At 40.9% G+C, this 18269-nt stretch overlaps 1 protein-coding gene across 2 annotated transcripts in view; it reads left to right on the top strand.

Moving 5' to 3' along the window:
• Nucleotides 1-12120, top strand: part of PHF12 (PHD finger protein 12) — a 40104-nt gene extending 27984 nt beyond the window's left edge. For both annotated transcript variants that reach the window (XM_075196837.1, XM_075196838.1), the window contains exons 12-15: nt 1651-1752; nt 2263-2345; nt 9937-10075; nt 11385-12120. In XM_075196837.1, the coding sequence (XP_075052938.1) occupies nt 1651-1752; nt 2263-2345; nt 9937-10075; nt 11385-11725 (665 nt within the window). In that variant the 3' untranslated portion in view covers nt 11726-12120. The remainder of the gene's footprint in view (nt 1-1650; nt 1753-2262; nt 2346-9936; nt 10076-11384) is intronic.
• Nucleotides 12121-18269: the final 6149 nt, after the last annotated feature.

Genomic DNA, 18269 nt, shown 5'->3' with positions numbered 1-18269 from the left:
CAGATATGACTTCCATCTTTAGAGTGCTTCCTATGGAGTAACAGTTGTGTTTATTGCACACTCCCATTTTCCCACTTTAATGAATGTATAACAAGATGTATGTGTTGTTGCTGTGGCTTAGGGTAAGGCATCACAGTCTTGGTTTGGTTGGAGAAATGGCAGAATAACACATTGCTAATTTGGGGCTGGCAGATGTTAAATATAATGGATGTAACCCATTAATAAGTGAGGATGAAAGGATTATCATTATTAGTATTATACTTGCACACATTACACCAACTTGCATCAGAGCTGATCATAAACTGGTTGATGTTTAAAGTAGGAAAAGCTGATTTATGCTGGCACAGTTATATTGCCGTACTTCAGGTGATATCTAGCCGTTGATCCAGTATCGTTGCATGTGTGGTCTAAACTAGCTCGATAATGTTTCTATCAGAATCCTTAGGATTATTATCGTGAATTTTGCATGGCTGGAACATGTCAGCCCACACGGATTAATTTCCAAACTCCATAGCATACGCCAGTGATGCTGAATGTAATATTAGACAGCAATCCTGTGGCTCGGGTAGAGTGGCAGCATCATATGTAGATAATCAAACTTTATTCAACACAGTCTTTGAGTTCTGGGTTTGCTTTGCCAATCTGCACTGAATCCTAAATTCACATCTTACAAAATGACCAGAGCTGTGATAACATTCATTCTGCCGTGTGATGCGGTCTCACTGCTCCCTAATCATAACTTGTGAGTTACCTGGTCAGGGTGTAGGAGCTGTCTCTTATGTGACTAGGGAGTCCAGTCCATCTATGGTACGTGGAGATATCTAAACGGGATTGTACTGTAGTAATGTTGGGGATTAAAGTGGTGTGTTAAGCAGATCACAAATCCCATGAAGACATTGATTGTATGAGCCTGGGACCAGGGGATTTACATGAAATAAGCAGTGTTTGTGCTGTATAGTAATAAGATAGGATGAGGTGGAAAGCATAAGGATGAATAATTAATAACTTTTGCTGACTTATCTCTTTCCTGGCTGACTGCAATGATTTCCTCTGAGCAAGGGGATAAAATAGTTAGGCTTAGGGCAAATAAATGTAAAGGGAGTGTCTGGCCTGGATCAAATGAAATCCTGTCTGACTGGTCACACGTTACACAGAGATACCGTAATGAGGTAAGCAGGCATATTATTGTCTCCCCAGTTAAACTCCTTATTGCAAAACCTATACAACACTTTCAATAAATGGATCATTTTTAATCTGATTTTATATTGTAGCTTTTTAATTTCCATGATTACATTGTATTCATTAAAATGCCTAAAGCCTCATATTCTCTGGCCTTTTATTTGCATTTTAATGGTCGTACAAATATGTTATGTGGTTCTACTAGCATTTTAGAGCTCTCTAGACTTTGTTGGGCTTAACAGCATAAAATGCACAAAAAGGAACAATCAGCATTCCAAATATTGCTTCAGTGATGCCACACTTGTTTACTTGCATATAAAAACACTTGTAGAACTCCAAGGGCTATGTGCCCTACAGACAAACGGTTTTTGTTTTTATTATAAACGCAATGATACATTGTACCATTATGAAATGCCTCAATATGTATGTAGACAACTGTGACGGTTTCCTTTCATTCTTTCCTTTTCACAGCCCAGAGGAGAGATGTGCAGGCCAGGGCTGTATTCTACCCTCTGATGATGGGTGTTGGGGCTCCTGTGAACATGTGCTACCGCACTCTCTACATCGGCACAGGTTAGTTCTAAGCATCACATTGCATCATGTTCAGTATATTGTGTATACCTCTACATACTTAGTATTTTATATCTTTCTTTTTTTTTTTTGTTAATGTGCAGCCAATAAAAAATATGGTTTCATCAAAGTTGTACAAATATATAATGGACATTTCATTCTATTGGGCTAGGAGCAGGGGGTCGTACAAGGCCATAATTCTGAGGTTAAGTGCGCTTTATGTAACATTCAGACAAGGTCAGGCATTGTCTTGGGTATAGTAGAGTCGGGCACATGTTTGTTTATACAAGACATAGACTTTTAGATGAGCTTTATTCAGTGAGTGGTTCTCTCTCTTTATTGCACAATTACTTGTATTTCCAAAAGAGGATACTTTTAATCTGAAGACAAGTCTGTGTGTAGCTGCAAGTACTTTCCTACCTGTTAATAGAGTGCTGTCTGAGAAATGTGCAAATAGCACTGCTCCAGTACACTGAGAAGCCTGTTCACGGTGTGTGTCACGTCTCATTGCAGGAGCAGACATGGACGTGTGCCTTACAAATTATGGTCATTGCAACTATGTGTCTGGTAAACACGCTTGCATATTTTACGATGAGGTGAGTATGCGTGCATTCATCTTTATTCTGTTCTATATGCTGTTAATCTGTAGGAGAATGTCACTGGAAAGTTTTATTTGTAGCAGCAATATTTCATTTCAGCATTTACTTATTTTGTTTCTCGTTCCTCATCAATAGCAAGTTGATGTTGAACTGTAGAGAAGATGATCACAAGAAATTCAAAATAGTAATAGCATGCTTAAATCAATCAGCTTAAAATATAGAGTAAAAAAAAAAGCACCTCCTAGTGCAATATTTCCATTTTTTATAGTCTTATACGAATCTATAGAAAACTTGTACTTTACAAAAATAATCACATTTTACTCATCTGTATATTGTGATGATCCACTATGTCTTGTATATCTCTGCTCCAAATACTGGATTATAACCTTTAACCAACAGAAAACAACAAAAGTGCAATATTGCTTTTTCAAAGAACAGCCCTGCTCAAACCACACTAATAAAGTGGAGTAAGACTAGAAAATCTCCTTTTATGACAGGTCTCTACAAAGAGTGTGTGGATATCTTTTATTACCACCAAGATTCCGGGCAGAGTCACTCCCAATATTCACCAGTAATTAATGTAGACATTTCCTATGTACCAACATTTCTATCAAAAAGGGTATATCTCCAAGAGCAATTTAATTAGCTCTGCTGGACATAATTGGGAGATTCATAGACAAAATATCTAAAATGAAACACAACATAGTGTAATACCCTTACAAAATACTTTATTTATAATTTGGTGCTTTCCAAAGATTACTGTCTGAATTTGTCCGGAAGAGAAAGCAGCCATGAATATAATTTATTTTACAGTGCTGAGGACCTTTTGAGGCACCTTATAAATAAAAGATGGTAGTAATAACAATATTTAAGAGACTTACAAAATTAGGAGGTAGGATGTTTACAGATATTAAACATACTATTGGGCTAAACCCTTCCCCCACATTGTCGTGGCATGATGTTGACGCCAGCTATCTCTGGCAACCTTCTCCTTGTGGGGCTTCAGACCAGATAATAAGAGCTTGACAAAGGTCCCCTTTGTACTCAGGTAGGGGGCTCTCGGGTAAGATCCCCTCTCCCAGAGTAGTATCTAAATGTAGGCTTGAGGATTGTGGAAACTACTTAGTACTAGCTATGGAGAAGATGGCAGACTCGCCTCCAACTCCACACACTCTACCCCCTCCCCCTCTCAGTTATGGTTACCTATTGTTTTACCTATGCAGAACATCCTTTTCTATATAACATGAATGTCTGTCTTTTATTATATCAGGGTACAATAAAATAGAGTGAAACAAATAGTAATTTAGACCCTACAGCTCCTTAGAAATTGCAGGAATAGTTTGGGTAAATTAGGTTTAGCTGCATGTGTTACTCAAGCATGACAAACAGTCCTGTTCACAACCTCACCCAGCTGAAGCAGAGGTCTATTGGAACTAGTGGGAGATCCATTGTGCTGTCTGGGCCCCATGTAATCTGGTGAGCCACCAGATCCATTCTACTTTGTCACTGCTCACTCACATGTGTCAAATTAGGCATAGACTTCGTCTGCTGGCCCATCGTATCATTAGTTATAGTTTAGCCTTCAGTAATATAATAGTTTTACATTGCATTGTGGAATTTGAATTTCAGAGTACTGGAAAATAGAAAGTGTTCTCCCACTTCACAGAAAGTGGAAGTGGAAAAGAGGCTGGAAACTAGAGACCAGCGGGTCCGACACCTGTAGTGGGGAAATTAATGGAAACACTGCAACCTACAACGTCCCAGGCAGGGTGGATTTATTGGAGGAAGATTGACAAACTTTATTTGATTTACCTTTTGACTGATTGGAGCCATAGACTTGGCTTACTTGATTTTAGTGCAGCCTTTGATCCTGTTGAGGACTGAGAAATTCATTTTTCGATTTTTGGGAGTGGATACAATGCTGGTTGTGGGCTGTCATAAATGGAATACATTCAGAAGAAGGACTTACTAGTGAAGTACCCCAAGGATTTTTATTTGTACCAATCATGTTTTTAAATATCTTTATATTAGGCATTACTACAGATGGATAATATGCCTTTTTACAGGTAACACAAAGTAGGGTAGACTTACCAGGGAGTGCAGGGGGTAACCAAAATAATTTCTTCAGCTAGCTAGATTAGATGAATGGTTCAATGACAAAATATAAAATCATGCACTTGGGTCTCAAAAATCCAAAGGCTGCTTATAGTATTAACGACTCACAAATGGGAACTACTGACCAGTATAAAGTTATCGAAGACTCCTTATTTCATGTAACATAAAGGTCGGTAGAAAGAGGGAAGTCATGGTGACTCTATATAGGTCTCTGGTGCGACCACACCTAGAAAACTGTATTCAATTTGGAGGACATAACTTCAGGACATAAACTAGAGATACAAGAAGGATTATTAAACAAATGCATGGTATACATTGTGCACTTACCAGGAAAAACTAAAGGACCTCAGGATTCATAGCTTGGAGCAGTCAAGGGGGGAGGGGGGGGTTATTCTAAAAGCTTTCAAATATTTTAGGAGTTTTAACAATGATGGAAGCGTTCTACACCGAGGAAGAGCAGTATTAGAACAAGGGGGCATGCACTTGAGTACAGCAGCTTTATCAGAACTTTGAATAACTTTACCAAAGGGTAGTAGCTAGGTGGAATACACTTCCAGTAGAGCTAGATGGGGAATTTAAACATACTTGGGATATACAGTTAAGTCCATAAATATTGGGATTTCGACACAATTCTCATATTTTGCGCTCTATACACCACCACAATGAATTTGAAATGAAACTAACAAGATGTGCTTTAACTGCAGACTTTCAGCTTTAATTTGAGGGAATTTACATCCAAATCAGGTGAACAGTGTAGGAATTACAACACAGCACAAAAGTGCCTCCCACTTTTTAAGGGACCAAAAGTAATGGGACAAACTAAACAATCCTACATCAAACTTTCACTTTTTAATACTTTGTTGCAAATCCTTTGCAGTTAATTACAGCCTGAAGTCTGGAAGGCATAGACATCACCAGACGCTGGGTTTCATCCCTGGTGATGCTCTGCCAGGCCTCTACTGCAAATGTCTTCAGTTTCAGCTTGTTCTTGGGACATTTTCCCTTCATTGTGTCTTCATCAAGTGAAATGCATGCTCAATTGGATTCAGGTCAGATGATTGACCTGGCCTTTCATAACATTCCACTTGTTAGCCTTCAAAAAAACTTTGGTTGCTTTTGCAGTATTCTTCGGGGCACTGTGAAGCGCCGTCCAATGAGTTCTGAAGCATTTGACTGAATATGAGCAGATAATATTGCCCGAAACACTTCAGAATTCATCCTGCTGCTTTTGTCAGCAGTCACATCATCAATAAATACAAGGGAACAAGTTCCATTGGCAGCCATACATGTCCACGCCATGACACTACCACCACCATGCTTTACTGACGAGGTGGTATGTTTTGGATCATGAGCAGTACCTTTCCTTTTCCATACTCTTCTCTTCCCACACTCTGGTACAAGTTGATGTTTGTCTCATCTGTCCATAGGATGTTGTTCCAGAACTGTAATGACTTTTTTAGATGTTGTTTGCCAAACTCTAATCTGGTCTTCCTGTTTTTGTGGCTCACCAATGGTTTACATCTTGTGGTGAACCCTCTATATTTACTCTTGTGAAGTCTTCTCTTGATTGTTGACTTTGACTCATATACACCTACCTCCTGGAGAGTGTTCTTGATTTGGCCAACTGTTGTAAGGGGGTTTTTCTTCACCAGGTAAAAATTCTTCCGGCATCCACCACAGTTGTTTTCCGTGGTCTTTTCCGGGTCTTTTGGTGTTGCTGAGCTCTCCGGGGAGTTCTTTCTTTTTAAGAATGTTCCAAACAGTTGATTGGGCCACACCTAATATTTTTGCTATCTCTCTGATGGGTTTGTTTTCATTTTTCAGCCTAATGATGGCTTGCTTCACTGATAGTGACAGCTCTTTGGATCTCATATTGAGAGTCGACAGCAACAGATTCCAAATGCAAATGTCACACCTAGAATCAACTCCAGACCTTTTACCTGCTCAATTGATGATGAAATAATGAGGGAATAGCCCACACATGTCCATGAAATAGGTTTTGAGTCGATTGTCCCATTACTTTTGGTTTCTTAAAAAATGGGAGGTACATATAGAAACCGTTGTAATTCCTACACCGTTCACCTGATTTGGATGTAAATTCCCTCAAATTAAAGCTGAAAGTCTGCAGTTAAAGCACATCTTGTTAGTTTCATTTCAAATCCATTGTAGTGGTGTATAGAGCCCAAAATATGAGAATTGCGATGATGTCCCAATATTTATGGACTTGACTGTACATAAGGTCATCTGCTGCCCTTTTTATGCAGTTTGCACACTTTTGTGTGAGCCATTCTTGTACCATGTTTTGTGATGGTAAAGTCATGAACTTTAACATTTAATGTGTTAACAAACAACTATAGATCCCTGGATATACGCTATATGGACAAAAGTATTCGGACGCTTGACCATTACACCAACTGGGATGACATTGTATTCAAATATATATACTATAATATGGAGTTGGTCCCCCTTTTGCAGCTCTAACAGCTTCCACTCTTCTTGGAAGCTGTTATTGGGAGTGTTTCTGTGGGAATTTGTGCCCATTCATTCTGTTTAACATTTATGAGGTCCGGCACTGATGTTGGACGAGAAGGCCTGGCTCTCAATATCCATCCCAGTTCATCCCAAAGGTGTTCAATGGGGTTGAGGTCAGAGCTTTGTGTAGGCCAGTCAAGTTCTTCCACACCGAGCTCCTCAAACTATGTCTATGTAGTTCTTGCTTTGTGCTCTGGGGCACAGATATGTTGGAATATAAAAGGGCCTTCCCCAAACTGTTGCCACAAAGTTGGAAGTATAGCATTGTCCAAAATGACTTTGTATTAAGCTGCCACCACACAGATTTTGTGCTTAATTTAGTGCCAGTGGAAGTTCAGAACTCTTCCGCTATGAAATCAGCAGACTGTTGGCGACTTTTATGCACCTTAGCAGTCGTTGAACCCGCTCTGTGATGTTACCTGGTCTTCCACTTCGTGGCTGAGTTGCTGCTGTTCCTAAACGCTTCCACTTTCTAATAATATCACTTACAGTTGACCGTGGAATATCCAGCAGGGATGAAATTTCACAAACCGTCTTATTGCAAAGGTGGCATCATATCACAGTACCACACTTGAAGTCACTTAGCTCTTCAGAACGACCCATTTTGTATCACAAATGTTTGCAAATGGAGACTGCATGGCTGGTGCTTGACGTTATACACCTCTGGCAACGGGTCTGATTTGAAACACCTCAATTCAATAATTTACAGGTGTGGAAAATTATTTTTGTTCATATGTCTAGCACTTGGATTTGTGTTTTTGTTTGTTTTTTTCTCTCTCGCATTATCAGGTCTGAATCTTTGGGTGTATTTGCAGGGACGCGCTCTTGGGAAGATTGACAACTCCCTTTAGTGTCCTCCATTTGAAAATGATAGTTTTAACTGTTGAATAATGAACATTGTATTGTTTCCTATTGACCTCATAAGCTTTCCAGGCTGAGCAGCAGCAGTTGCTTCTCTGGGATCATTGCAGATGTCTTTTCTCCTCGGCATGTCTGAATGCTCCAGACCAAGCTGCCAAATATTCTGTTTTTATATATAAAGGTGGTAGCACTTCTTGGTCATGAAATAATTAAGTGCATACCATTAGCAGCGCCTGGCTGGAATTACCTCCTCCTATTGGCAAGGGAGCAGTAAGGATGTACTTTTCCCAGATAGCTTCATTATGTAGGCTTGTTTTGTTGAATAAATTACAGTGAGAACTGTTGTGGATTATTTGTCACGTGGGATTAGACCAGTGGATTCCAAACTTTTTCAGTTCAAGGCACCCTTAGGGTCTCAAATTTTTTCAAGGCACCTCGAAGCCTAAATAATTACCAAGCAGTCCCCCACCTTGCTTACCACTGGTCCTGGCTGAGGCACCCCTGTGAGATATCCAAGGCACCCCAGGGAGCCTAGGTGCACAGTTTGGGAACCACTGGATTAGACTATATGGGGAGAATTCAATTTTTGCTAGAAATCTCAGCTGATTTTTTTTTTTCGCACCTCTATGAGGAGAATTTATTTTAGTACTGGTAAAAATGCGCATCCGCTATGTTCCTGAAAACATCGCGGCTAATTGAATTCCTCCCTATTATTGATGATTGTGCCATGATGGAGAGAGATACAGAGAGAGAGAAAGAGATTAGCGAGAGCTAAAGATTAGCTAGATAAAATTTAAGTACAATAAAGAATGATTATGCGCTGTCTAAATTTCAGCAGCATTATTAGTTTGTTTTTGGTGTAAGATGTAAAACCATAGGCTTGGATCTGTCAGCCTGTGTTGGTGCATGTAGACACTTGTTTAAAATGCAGATCGTCTCTGCCAGAGAGCTTAGATTTAACTATACCCAGATAGCCTCCTTTAAGCAGGAAATGCTGGTGATAAAATTATTCACAGCAACATTGGAGTGTTTCAGGAGAGGAGTGTAGTGATCCTGTGTCAGTGAGAGCATTGTTATAAGAACAATTCTCCAACCGCACAGAGTAGTAGGCTCCTGTCTGGAAATATTGTGATGTCGCCTCTATGAAATGAAGTTAACATATACAACTTGTAATTTGAAGAGTTTAGAGTTCTAGAAGAAATTGCTTTACATCAAATTGTTCTCCATATACATGCTGCACCAATGTATTGAGGGGACACACTATTAGTATTCAGTCAAACACAATTATTGTAAGATGTGCAGCTTGTATATTTGAAATTGGCATGTACTTGACCTTGTTATATTTCATACAATTTTACACAGCAAAAAATTCAAATTGATGATTTTGAAACTGCTTCTAAGGAGGGGGGCTATCAAAAGTCAGTTGTGGTCAGATCTCATATTAGTGATTTTAGATTGCGATTTGTAATCCATTCAATCTACTAAAAGCAAATGGCCTACCATACATCTCACAATCAAAGAATAATTGATTTCAGTTAGTTTATAGCAGTAAGAATCTAGTAAAGGGCAACTTGGAAAATTGCCAGGAATATTTCTCTACAATAATATCCCTGGTTTCAGGTACTTGAGAAGACTTAAAAGCAATGTGATTCCACAATAATATTACAGTGCTCTGACGCCAACACCATTGTTTTCAATGGGGCTTGAGACCAGTACCTGCTCAGCCAATCACAAGCCTGTTAACATTACTTGTGGTTGACAGTGTTTTTCCCGATACGTTTCTATGGGCAATGCATTTCATTGAGCATTCTGCGCCTATTGACATTTATACGCCTGATTAAATGAATGACAAGTGTTCATTTTACTCAGCAGAATAAAATAGCCTAAATACAACCTGTCTGAATCTAAAATAGATTTTTAATACATTGGAGTGTTTCAGGAATTAACAATTTGTCGCCCATAGATACATCTCCCCCTTAAGTGTCCAAAAGTGCAGTTTTCAGGATCTCCTCAATGATTAATTGGATGAGTGTTTGTATTATATAGTTGATGTGTTTTTCCTCTGCTCTCCCCCTTGTAGAACACAAAGCATTACGAGCTGCTTAATTACAGTGAACATGGAACGACTGTTGACAATGTCCTCTATTCCTGTGACTTTTCTGAGAAGATCCTCCCCACACCTCCCAGCAGTATTGTTGCCAAAGTGCAGAACGTTATAAGTAAGTTATAGTGCAGGTCTATTCACCATGTGCTTCAATTTCCTCTGTTCTTCAAAAACTGAGGTTGTGTAATTATTGTAACATTGAAGTTAAAAGCAGACACCCAAAAGCATGTCATATCCCTTCCTGATATCCAGTTTTTTGAAATGACATTTCACCCCTTTCAATGGCTCCAAATGAAACCTTTCTTGACATCTCTGTTTGCTCTGGTATGAGAGAGGCTAATTCTGTCTCTGGTCCCCCACAGGTCAGCAAAACATGTTTTAGATACTTTATGGCGAATTACTAATGTATTATAAAGTCGTCATGTGAGAGAATGCGACACCCTGATCCCCTGACGGATGGGAGGAGATGAGGAGGGCATAGCTAAAAGCTCTATTTCCACCTTAATCACAGAGTCTGCGTATAATACATACAATAGGTGGTACTGTACTCCTGAGAGACTGAACAAGATGTTCCCTACTTCTGACCCTAAATGCTGGGGAACATTTCTCCATATATGGTCCACCTGCCCCCACATCTCCCCTTTCTGGGATAGACTACAATCCCTTTGGAGCTTTATGCTTGAAACCCCAGAATTTAAATAACTGCTCTGAATGACATGTCCCATAAAAAAAGCCTTCTAGCCAAACACTGGAAAATCCCTTCACCTCCCTCAAATACCAGACCTTGCAAACCTTTATATAGCACAAAGCCAGAGAAATACATTACAAACTATCTCCATGATAGAGAACATGTATTTGGACTAGTGTGGATGCCGTGGATCATTATTGAATTCCAAAATCAGAGATCTGACTAATGTATCTTATTACAGTTGTAACACTCCTTAGCAGTTTTCTGTTGCGGTAAACCCTCCAGGCTCTTAAAATCTCTCAAGCTCAGAAATCAAAACAGAGCTCTTTTTTTTTTTTTTTTTTTTATATCCCAATCACTGCAAAAATTCCCTGTAGTATCCCCCCTCAGTTTATCTCTCCTTCACTCCAGTGATCAAAGCAGGATTATAGATCTGATCCCTGCCATTGACCTGTGACCGAAAATAAGGTCAGTGCTGGAAACTGTACAAATGATCAGTTTTATAAGACACAAATGTTACACTACACGGCTATTCATCCACACTATAACAGTTCTGTTTATATTCATATGTTCACATATAAAAACTTCAGCCTCCAAACGGTTATGAAGCCCTGAGCTATAACCTGGTCACTTTTATGTGTGTGTTTGTGTGCGTTTGCCTATAAAGAAGGTTGGTGGGGTAAAATGCCCATCATATTTTATTTCATTAGAAAATTTTTTTGTTTTTTTTCCCCAGAGCGCCGCAAGAGCCAAAATCCTGAGCCAGAGCCCGTTAAGGAAGAGCCAGTCATGAACTCTCAGGCACAAGGTCCCCATGCACAGCCATGTAATTGTAAAGCCAGCAGCTCTAGTCTCATTGGAGGAAGTGGAGCAGGCTGGGAAGGCACAGCTCTTCTACACCATGGAAGCTATATTAAGTTGGGCTGCATTCAGTTTCTCTTCTCTATCACAGAGTTTGCAACGCGGCAGCCCAAGGGTGAGAGCGACGCTATAGCACAAGACCTGGACTTGGAAGACAAGCTTTCTTTAAAGTCATCCCACCAGGTGCCCGTTTTACGATCCAACTCCGTTCCATAGGAGCGAAACACTAGAACTCTAAGGAGACAAAGAACTCTTCCTGAAATACGACAACTCGTCAGAGCAAACATGTCCAGCGGCCTCCCGGAACCCCTGTTTTGGCCAGAAAGAGTTTGCACATTTGCATGATATGAAGAAACTTCACCTTCCTTTTTATTTTTGTTTTTCTTCTCTGCTCATTTTAGGGGCATTTGCACATATATTTCTATCATACATTTCATATATTATAAATATATATAAATATATATTTTTTTTTATTGTACGACTTGAGACAGCCCTCTTCTGTAGTGGGTTTACCCGGACACGATAACAAAGTTTGAAGACCATAGAAGCTAAATTTAGGAATTTTTTTTTTTTTAAATTTCTTCATGCTATTGTAAATTAAGACGACACAACTCATACTACTTTGTGCCAGTGACCGTTTTATATTGAAATACCATTTCAGTTTTCCATTACAATTATTTAACTGATTACAACAGTGTTCCACAAAACTTCTCAGTCTGGCCACCGCTGCAATAAAAACATCTTCATCAAAACAGCAAGTACAGCATTCAGAATTTTGTACATACACAACAGATGACCGCCTTTTTGCCCTGATTATTATTTTTTTTAAAATAATTTTTTAAATGTATACAGTGCCGCGTGTGATATGCCTTTTGGCTCCTGTCTGTTGTAACAAAACATTTTGTTGTACACTTATTTGTCCCCTCTTTTTTTTTTTTTTGTTTATTTTTAATGTAATACTGCCACTTCTTCTTGAGGAGATTGGACAAGCTAGATTCAATGTAAATATAATTGTATCGTTTTAGATTTTACAAAACCTTTTTTTCCTGTACTCTGTGTATATATACATATATATACATATATATATAAAAAGTTGATTCTTTCTGAGGTTATGTGTAATGCCTTTTTATGATAATTTTTATACTATGCCAGTGAGTAATTCCCAGCAATTGTCCTGTGACCTTCTCTTCTCATATTTTTCTGTATGTCTTCGATTTATTCAATTTAAATATAAAGTTTTGAATGCATTAGTAAATGCTTACGGGTGCACTGAATTCAGGATTCCGTTGAAGATGCGACCAATTCAAGTTTGGCTGAAGAGTCTGCCAACTGTATCTTGACCATATGAGTTTTAAGTTGCAGATTATAGTTATCACTTCCATCTAAAGCTGCCGGCATGCATTATCATCTAGGAAACTGCTGCTTAATTTAAATTTAGGATTCAGAATCTGATCAGGGTTTTGCCAAATCTTTTTGTGAAGGTATCTCTATCATTTGAATTTTAAAGTGTGGTTCAGTGGATCCCTGGGAATAATACATTAGCTATATTTACAGTTACATTCTCAAGATTAATTTGAAAGAATAGAAAACAAGATGTATAGAAGATATATAATCACAAACTTAGTATCTCTATGCACAGTAAGGAGAGTAATTAATGTGAGTAGCAGTACGCAGTGTTGCCTGCCCAATGGTATTAGTATTATGTTAATGGTAGACAAATTGAAGCCAGCAGGAGCCAGGGAGGATGTGCATCGACTGAAAACAATAAGAATAACTCCCACAAGTTACATGTCAACAGGTAATGTATTTATTTTATAGACCCTACCTAATGTATGACTTGAAAAATCCCAGGAGCCAAACACCCTGTCCAATAGTTGCTCTGTACAGCTATAGGACCTGAAAACCAATGTTCAAATTTTATGTCCTCGGAACCATTTTCAGTGCAGTATGACCGAACCGTTCCATCCACGGCACAATTCAGGATTTGTGATTTTCTTTACTATTCGCTGAAGGTTGTTCTACTATCTCACCCTCTGTTTACAGTGACCGCTGAGTTTTGCAGGCTCATACTCCAGAACCTAATATGTACTATTCTCCAGTAAGCAGCACCATTACTACATTGTGAATCTATAAGAAGTCTCCACTTACAATCGCATTCTCAAGTTAAAAATTAATCTTGTTCTTAGTCTTACTAGGATTGTGGGTTCAGCTTTTTTTTGTTGCCTTTTTGTGCATATTCCACCAGACAAAAAATAAGTAACCACTTTATAGAGAACCTGTGTGAAAATATGGGCATTCCTGTGTCCAACTCTTGCCTTCTTAGTCCTCTGTGGTAATCTCATAAATCAGTAGATTTCCTATGAGCGCACAGGTGAAAGAGAAGAGCTTACTTGTCTTACCGAGAATGTATTTGCTTTCATTGTAATTTATGAATAACTAGTTCAATATGCTGAAGCTGCTAGTGAGGCAACAGTTGTATGTCCACCCTCTTCTCTGTATGGAAAGGGCAGTGAAACATTGCTCCATATTTAGCGCAAAGTGGTACCATATATAATATTTAGGTATAACATATAGTTCACTTCTGCTCCCAAACAGGTCAAGTGCCAGTGGATTTAGGTACAGGCAAGACAGGAGGGAGAGGACAATAGACCACATGGTAATTAATATTCAGCTCCTTCAGTCCTATTGTCAAAGTGACAGTCTAAAAGCAAATTTGGAGTAAAGTGGGAACACGGCGCTCTTTCCTCCATATTTGCTTTGATACATGCCACCCCTAAATGTTCAGATATGTAAGTACAGCTGTTATTGACAACAAAGTTGAAGAGTGTATTTCTTCATTTATGAAGACTGTTCATATTGGCTTTGTTGACTTTGGCTCTTTTAACACTTGCTGGTAAGAAAGACTTGGACCAACCTGGGTCACAGAATTATTCTTCAACAATTTTTTTTTATTTTTTTTTACTATTAATCTTTCTCTTTCATCCAGTCTGGGGGACACTGCTTACCATGGGTTGTGGAGGGGAGCTCGGGAGTTGGCACCTAGCTAGTTAACTTTAGCACTGCTGACAAGCCCCTCCCCTCTACAATCCTCCCGCCTCTTCCTCTTCCTGTCAGTTTTTTCTAGATGCCCAAAGGAGTTGGGCAAGTTTTAGAAACAGCTAGTTTTTTCTTTTATTTATTTTTTATTAACTTTAATTTTCTTTACTTTTTAGATTAGTTAGTTTAGGGCAGAGCTGGGAGTGTGTTCTATTATAGAGAGCACACTCCCAGAAAGGATGCAGCACTGACCGGGCTCGGTCAGAGGGAACAGACTGCGCTCAATGGTAGAGCATTAACGGTCACATTACAGAGTGACAAGCGGTCTCCGGACCGCTGTCACTCTTGGAGGCTCCCCCGATAACTGGCGCTGCCATATAGGCATAGAGCGCCGCTTATCGGATTACCTCGCCGGCGGCCATGATGACATTATCGGCCCGCGGAGGTGCGCAGGAAGAAAGAGAGAGAGAGAGCGGGGGCCGTACCAAGATCCTCCCTCAGGAAAATAGGAGGGGGCATCAGGGTATATATCCCCAGTACTAGAAAGGTAACTAATAAAGTGGCCACTGAGGGTATATATCGTTTTCCTTCTCTTTCCTCCAGGCCAGCTACTACTAATGATTTGGTTCCTGGGTCAGACATTAAAGAAAAATTCAAGTTCCCTGGTTAGGTTTTCCCCCCTCCGCCCCATTTGTAGCTCTTGGCGATTACCTGGTACTTTCCATATGGGCGTTCCCCAGCCCCTGCATTAGGTTTTGTGCATGAGCATTCGAGAGTGTGGCTATGTAACCCCAGGTATCTGGTTGTTCACCAATATGCATCTGCACATGGGCAAATGGTAAGTGGCAACAGGTAGCAGAGGATGTGCATATATGTCACTGCTGGTGCATGAAATGAAACCACTCCGCATTTATCTCTGAACAGGAGCAGAGTGTATGTATACCCTGACTCTGCAACATTATTCAGGATAATGTAGCAAAACAATTTATTAGGAACCAGTACCTTATGAATGTTAGGCCTTATGAATATTAGTCAGGTAATGCTTTAGTATTGTCATTGGTCTCAATCAAAGTGAATTGGTTCAGTCCACAAAATGGGTCACTCCTATGTGTTTAGGTGGCAGGATCACTAAAGAAAAATGTCTATCACAACTTAAGAACAAGCCTACAGTCATGGACAAAAATTTTGAGAATGACACAAGTATTGGTGTTAACAAAATTTGCTGCTTTAGTATTTTTAGACCTTTTGTCAGATGTTGCTATGGTATACTGAAGTAAAATTACAAGCATTTCATAAGTGTCAAAGGCTTTTATTGACAATTACATTAAGTTTATGCAAAGAGTAATTATTTGCAGTGTTGACCCTTCTTTTTGAAGACCTCTCTAATTCGCCCTGGCATGCTGTCAATAAACTTCTGGGCCACATACTGACTGATGGCCGGCCATTCTTGTCTAATGCTTGGAGTTTGTCAGAATTTGTGGGTTTTTGTTTGTCTACCTGCCTCTCGAGGATTGACAACAAGTTCGTAATGGGATTAAGGTCTGGGGAGTTTCTTGACCCAAAATGTTGATGTTTTAATCCCCGAGCCACTTAGTTATCATGTATGCTTTATGGCAAGGTTCTCTATCATGCTGGAAAAGGCGTTGTTCATCACCAAACTGTTATTATTATTATCATTTATTTGTTAGGCGCCACAAGGTATCCGCAGAGCCGCACACGGTACTAACAGTAGACTATACAGGGTGAAACCATACAGAACAATGAACAAAAAGTACCAATACTTCAGAAACTCCGGCTAGTCATATGTAGTAAAGACGGAGCGGAAGAACAGGTATGGAGGGGAGGGGGCCCTGCTCATACGAGCTTACATCCTAAGGGAGGGTAAACAGACCAGGCACAAGAGGAGCCAGTTGAGGCAAGAGGAGAGAAGGGAGGACGAGCAAAGGGAGGAGATGGGGGTTAAGTAGATGGTAGGCTTTGAGGAAGAGGTGAGTTTTGAGTGCACATTTGAAGGAGCACAGAGTAGGAGAGAGACGGATGGAACGAGGGAGGTCGTTCCAGAGAAGGGGGGCTGCACGGGAAAAGTCTTGGATTCTGGAGTGGGAAGAGGTGATAAGGGTGGAGGAGAGGCGGCGGTCGTTGGCTGAGCGCAGGGAGCGGGCAGGAGTGTGAATGGAGAGGAGGTTAGAGATATAAGGGGCAGTAGAGTTGGAGAGAGCCTTGTAAGTGGTGGTGAGGAGTTTGAAAATGATTCTGTAGGGGAAGGGGAGCCAGAGGAGGAGCGGCGTGAGGAAGATGAGTCTTGCGGCTGCATTGAGTATAGAGCGGAGGGGAGTGGGGGAGGCCAGTGAGAAGGAGGTTACAATAATCAAGGCGGGAGATGATGAGTGCGTGGATGATAGTTGTGGTGGCATCCTGAGAGAGAAAAGGACGGATGCAGGCGATGTTGCATAGTTGGAAGCGACAGGCTTGGGCAAGGGAATGAATGTGGGGGGCAAAAGAGAGAGAGAGGAGTCGAGGGTGACACCCAGGCAGCAAAGTTGGGTGACAGAGGAGATGGTGGTGTTGTTGATGACAATAGAGAGGTCATCGTGGGATGGGAGTCTGGGCGGAGGAAAGACAATGAGTTCAGTTTTAGAGATATTGATTTTGAGAAAGCGCTCGGACATCCAGGAGGAGATGGCGGAGAGGCAGTCGGATACCTGAGCGAGGAGCGTGGAGGAAAGATCAGGAGAGGAGATATAGAGTTGAATGTCGTCAGCATAAAGGTGATACTGAAGACCGAAGGAGGAGATGAGAGCACCAAGGGAGGAAGTGTAGAGCGAAAAGAGTATAGGGTCAAGAACAGAGCCCTGCGGGACTCCTACGGGTAGGGGGAGGAGGAAGAACCAGACGTGGATACAGAGAAGGAGCGATTAGCGAGGTATGAGGCGAACCAGGCATGGACAGAACCAGAGAGGCCGAGAGAGAGAAGAGTTTGCAGCAGGAGGGCGTGGTCCACGGTGTCAAAGGCTGCAGAGAGGTCAAGGAGGATGAGTACGGAGAAGTGACCCTTGGATTTGGCTGATAGATCATTAGTAACCTTGGCCAGGGCAGTTTCGGTAGAATGGAGGGGGCGGTTGCCAGATTGGAGAGGGTCAAGGAGGGAATTGTCCGCGAGGTGCCTGGTTAGGCGGTTGCAGACAATCCGCTCAAGTAATTTGGAGGCATAGGGGAGAAGAGAGAGATGGCGATAATTAGCAAGAGAGGTGGGGTCAAGATTGGGTTTTTGAGGATAGGAGAGATAAGAGCGTATTTAAAAGAGAGGAGGGTACTACACCAGAGGAGAGTGATAGGTTGAAAAGGTGTGCTAGGTAAGAGCAGGCCGTTGGGAGAGAGAGAGCGAAGGAGGTGGGAGGGGATGGGATCGAGAGGGTGGAGAGGAAAGAATAAGGGAGCGAACGTCTTCACCGGTTGTAGGGCTGAAGGAGCACCAGAGTTGGTTGATTGGGGGAGGTGAAGCAATGAGGGTGGCGGGAGAAGGGGAGGAGGAGATGTTCAGTCTGATGGCCTCAATTTTGGAAGAGAAGAAAGTGGCGAAGTCAGAAGTGGAGAGGGAAGGGGGGGGAGAGGAGGGAGCTGAAGGTGGCAAAGAGGCGGCGGGGATTGGAGGACTGAGAAGAAATGAGGGACTTAAAGAAGGATTGTTTAGCGAGGGAGAGGGCAGAGGAGAAAGAAGAGAGTA

The sequence above is a fragment of the Mixophyes fleayi genome, chromosome 2 (assembly GCF_038048845.1).
Source record: "Mixophyes fleayi isolate aMixFle1 chromosome 2, aMixFle1.hap1, whole genome shotgun sequence".
NCBI lineage: Eukaryota > Metazoa > Chordata > Amphibia > Anura > Limnodynastidae > Mixophyes > Mixophyes fleayi.
This window is presented reverse-complemented; position numbering and strand designations above follow the sequence as displayed.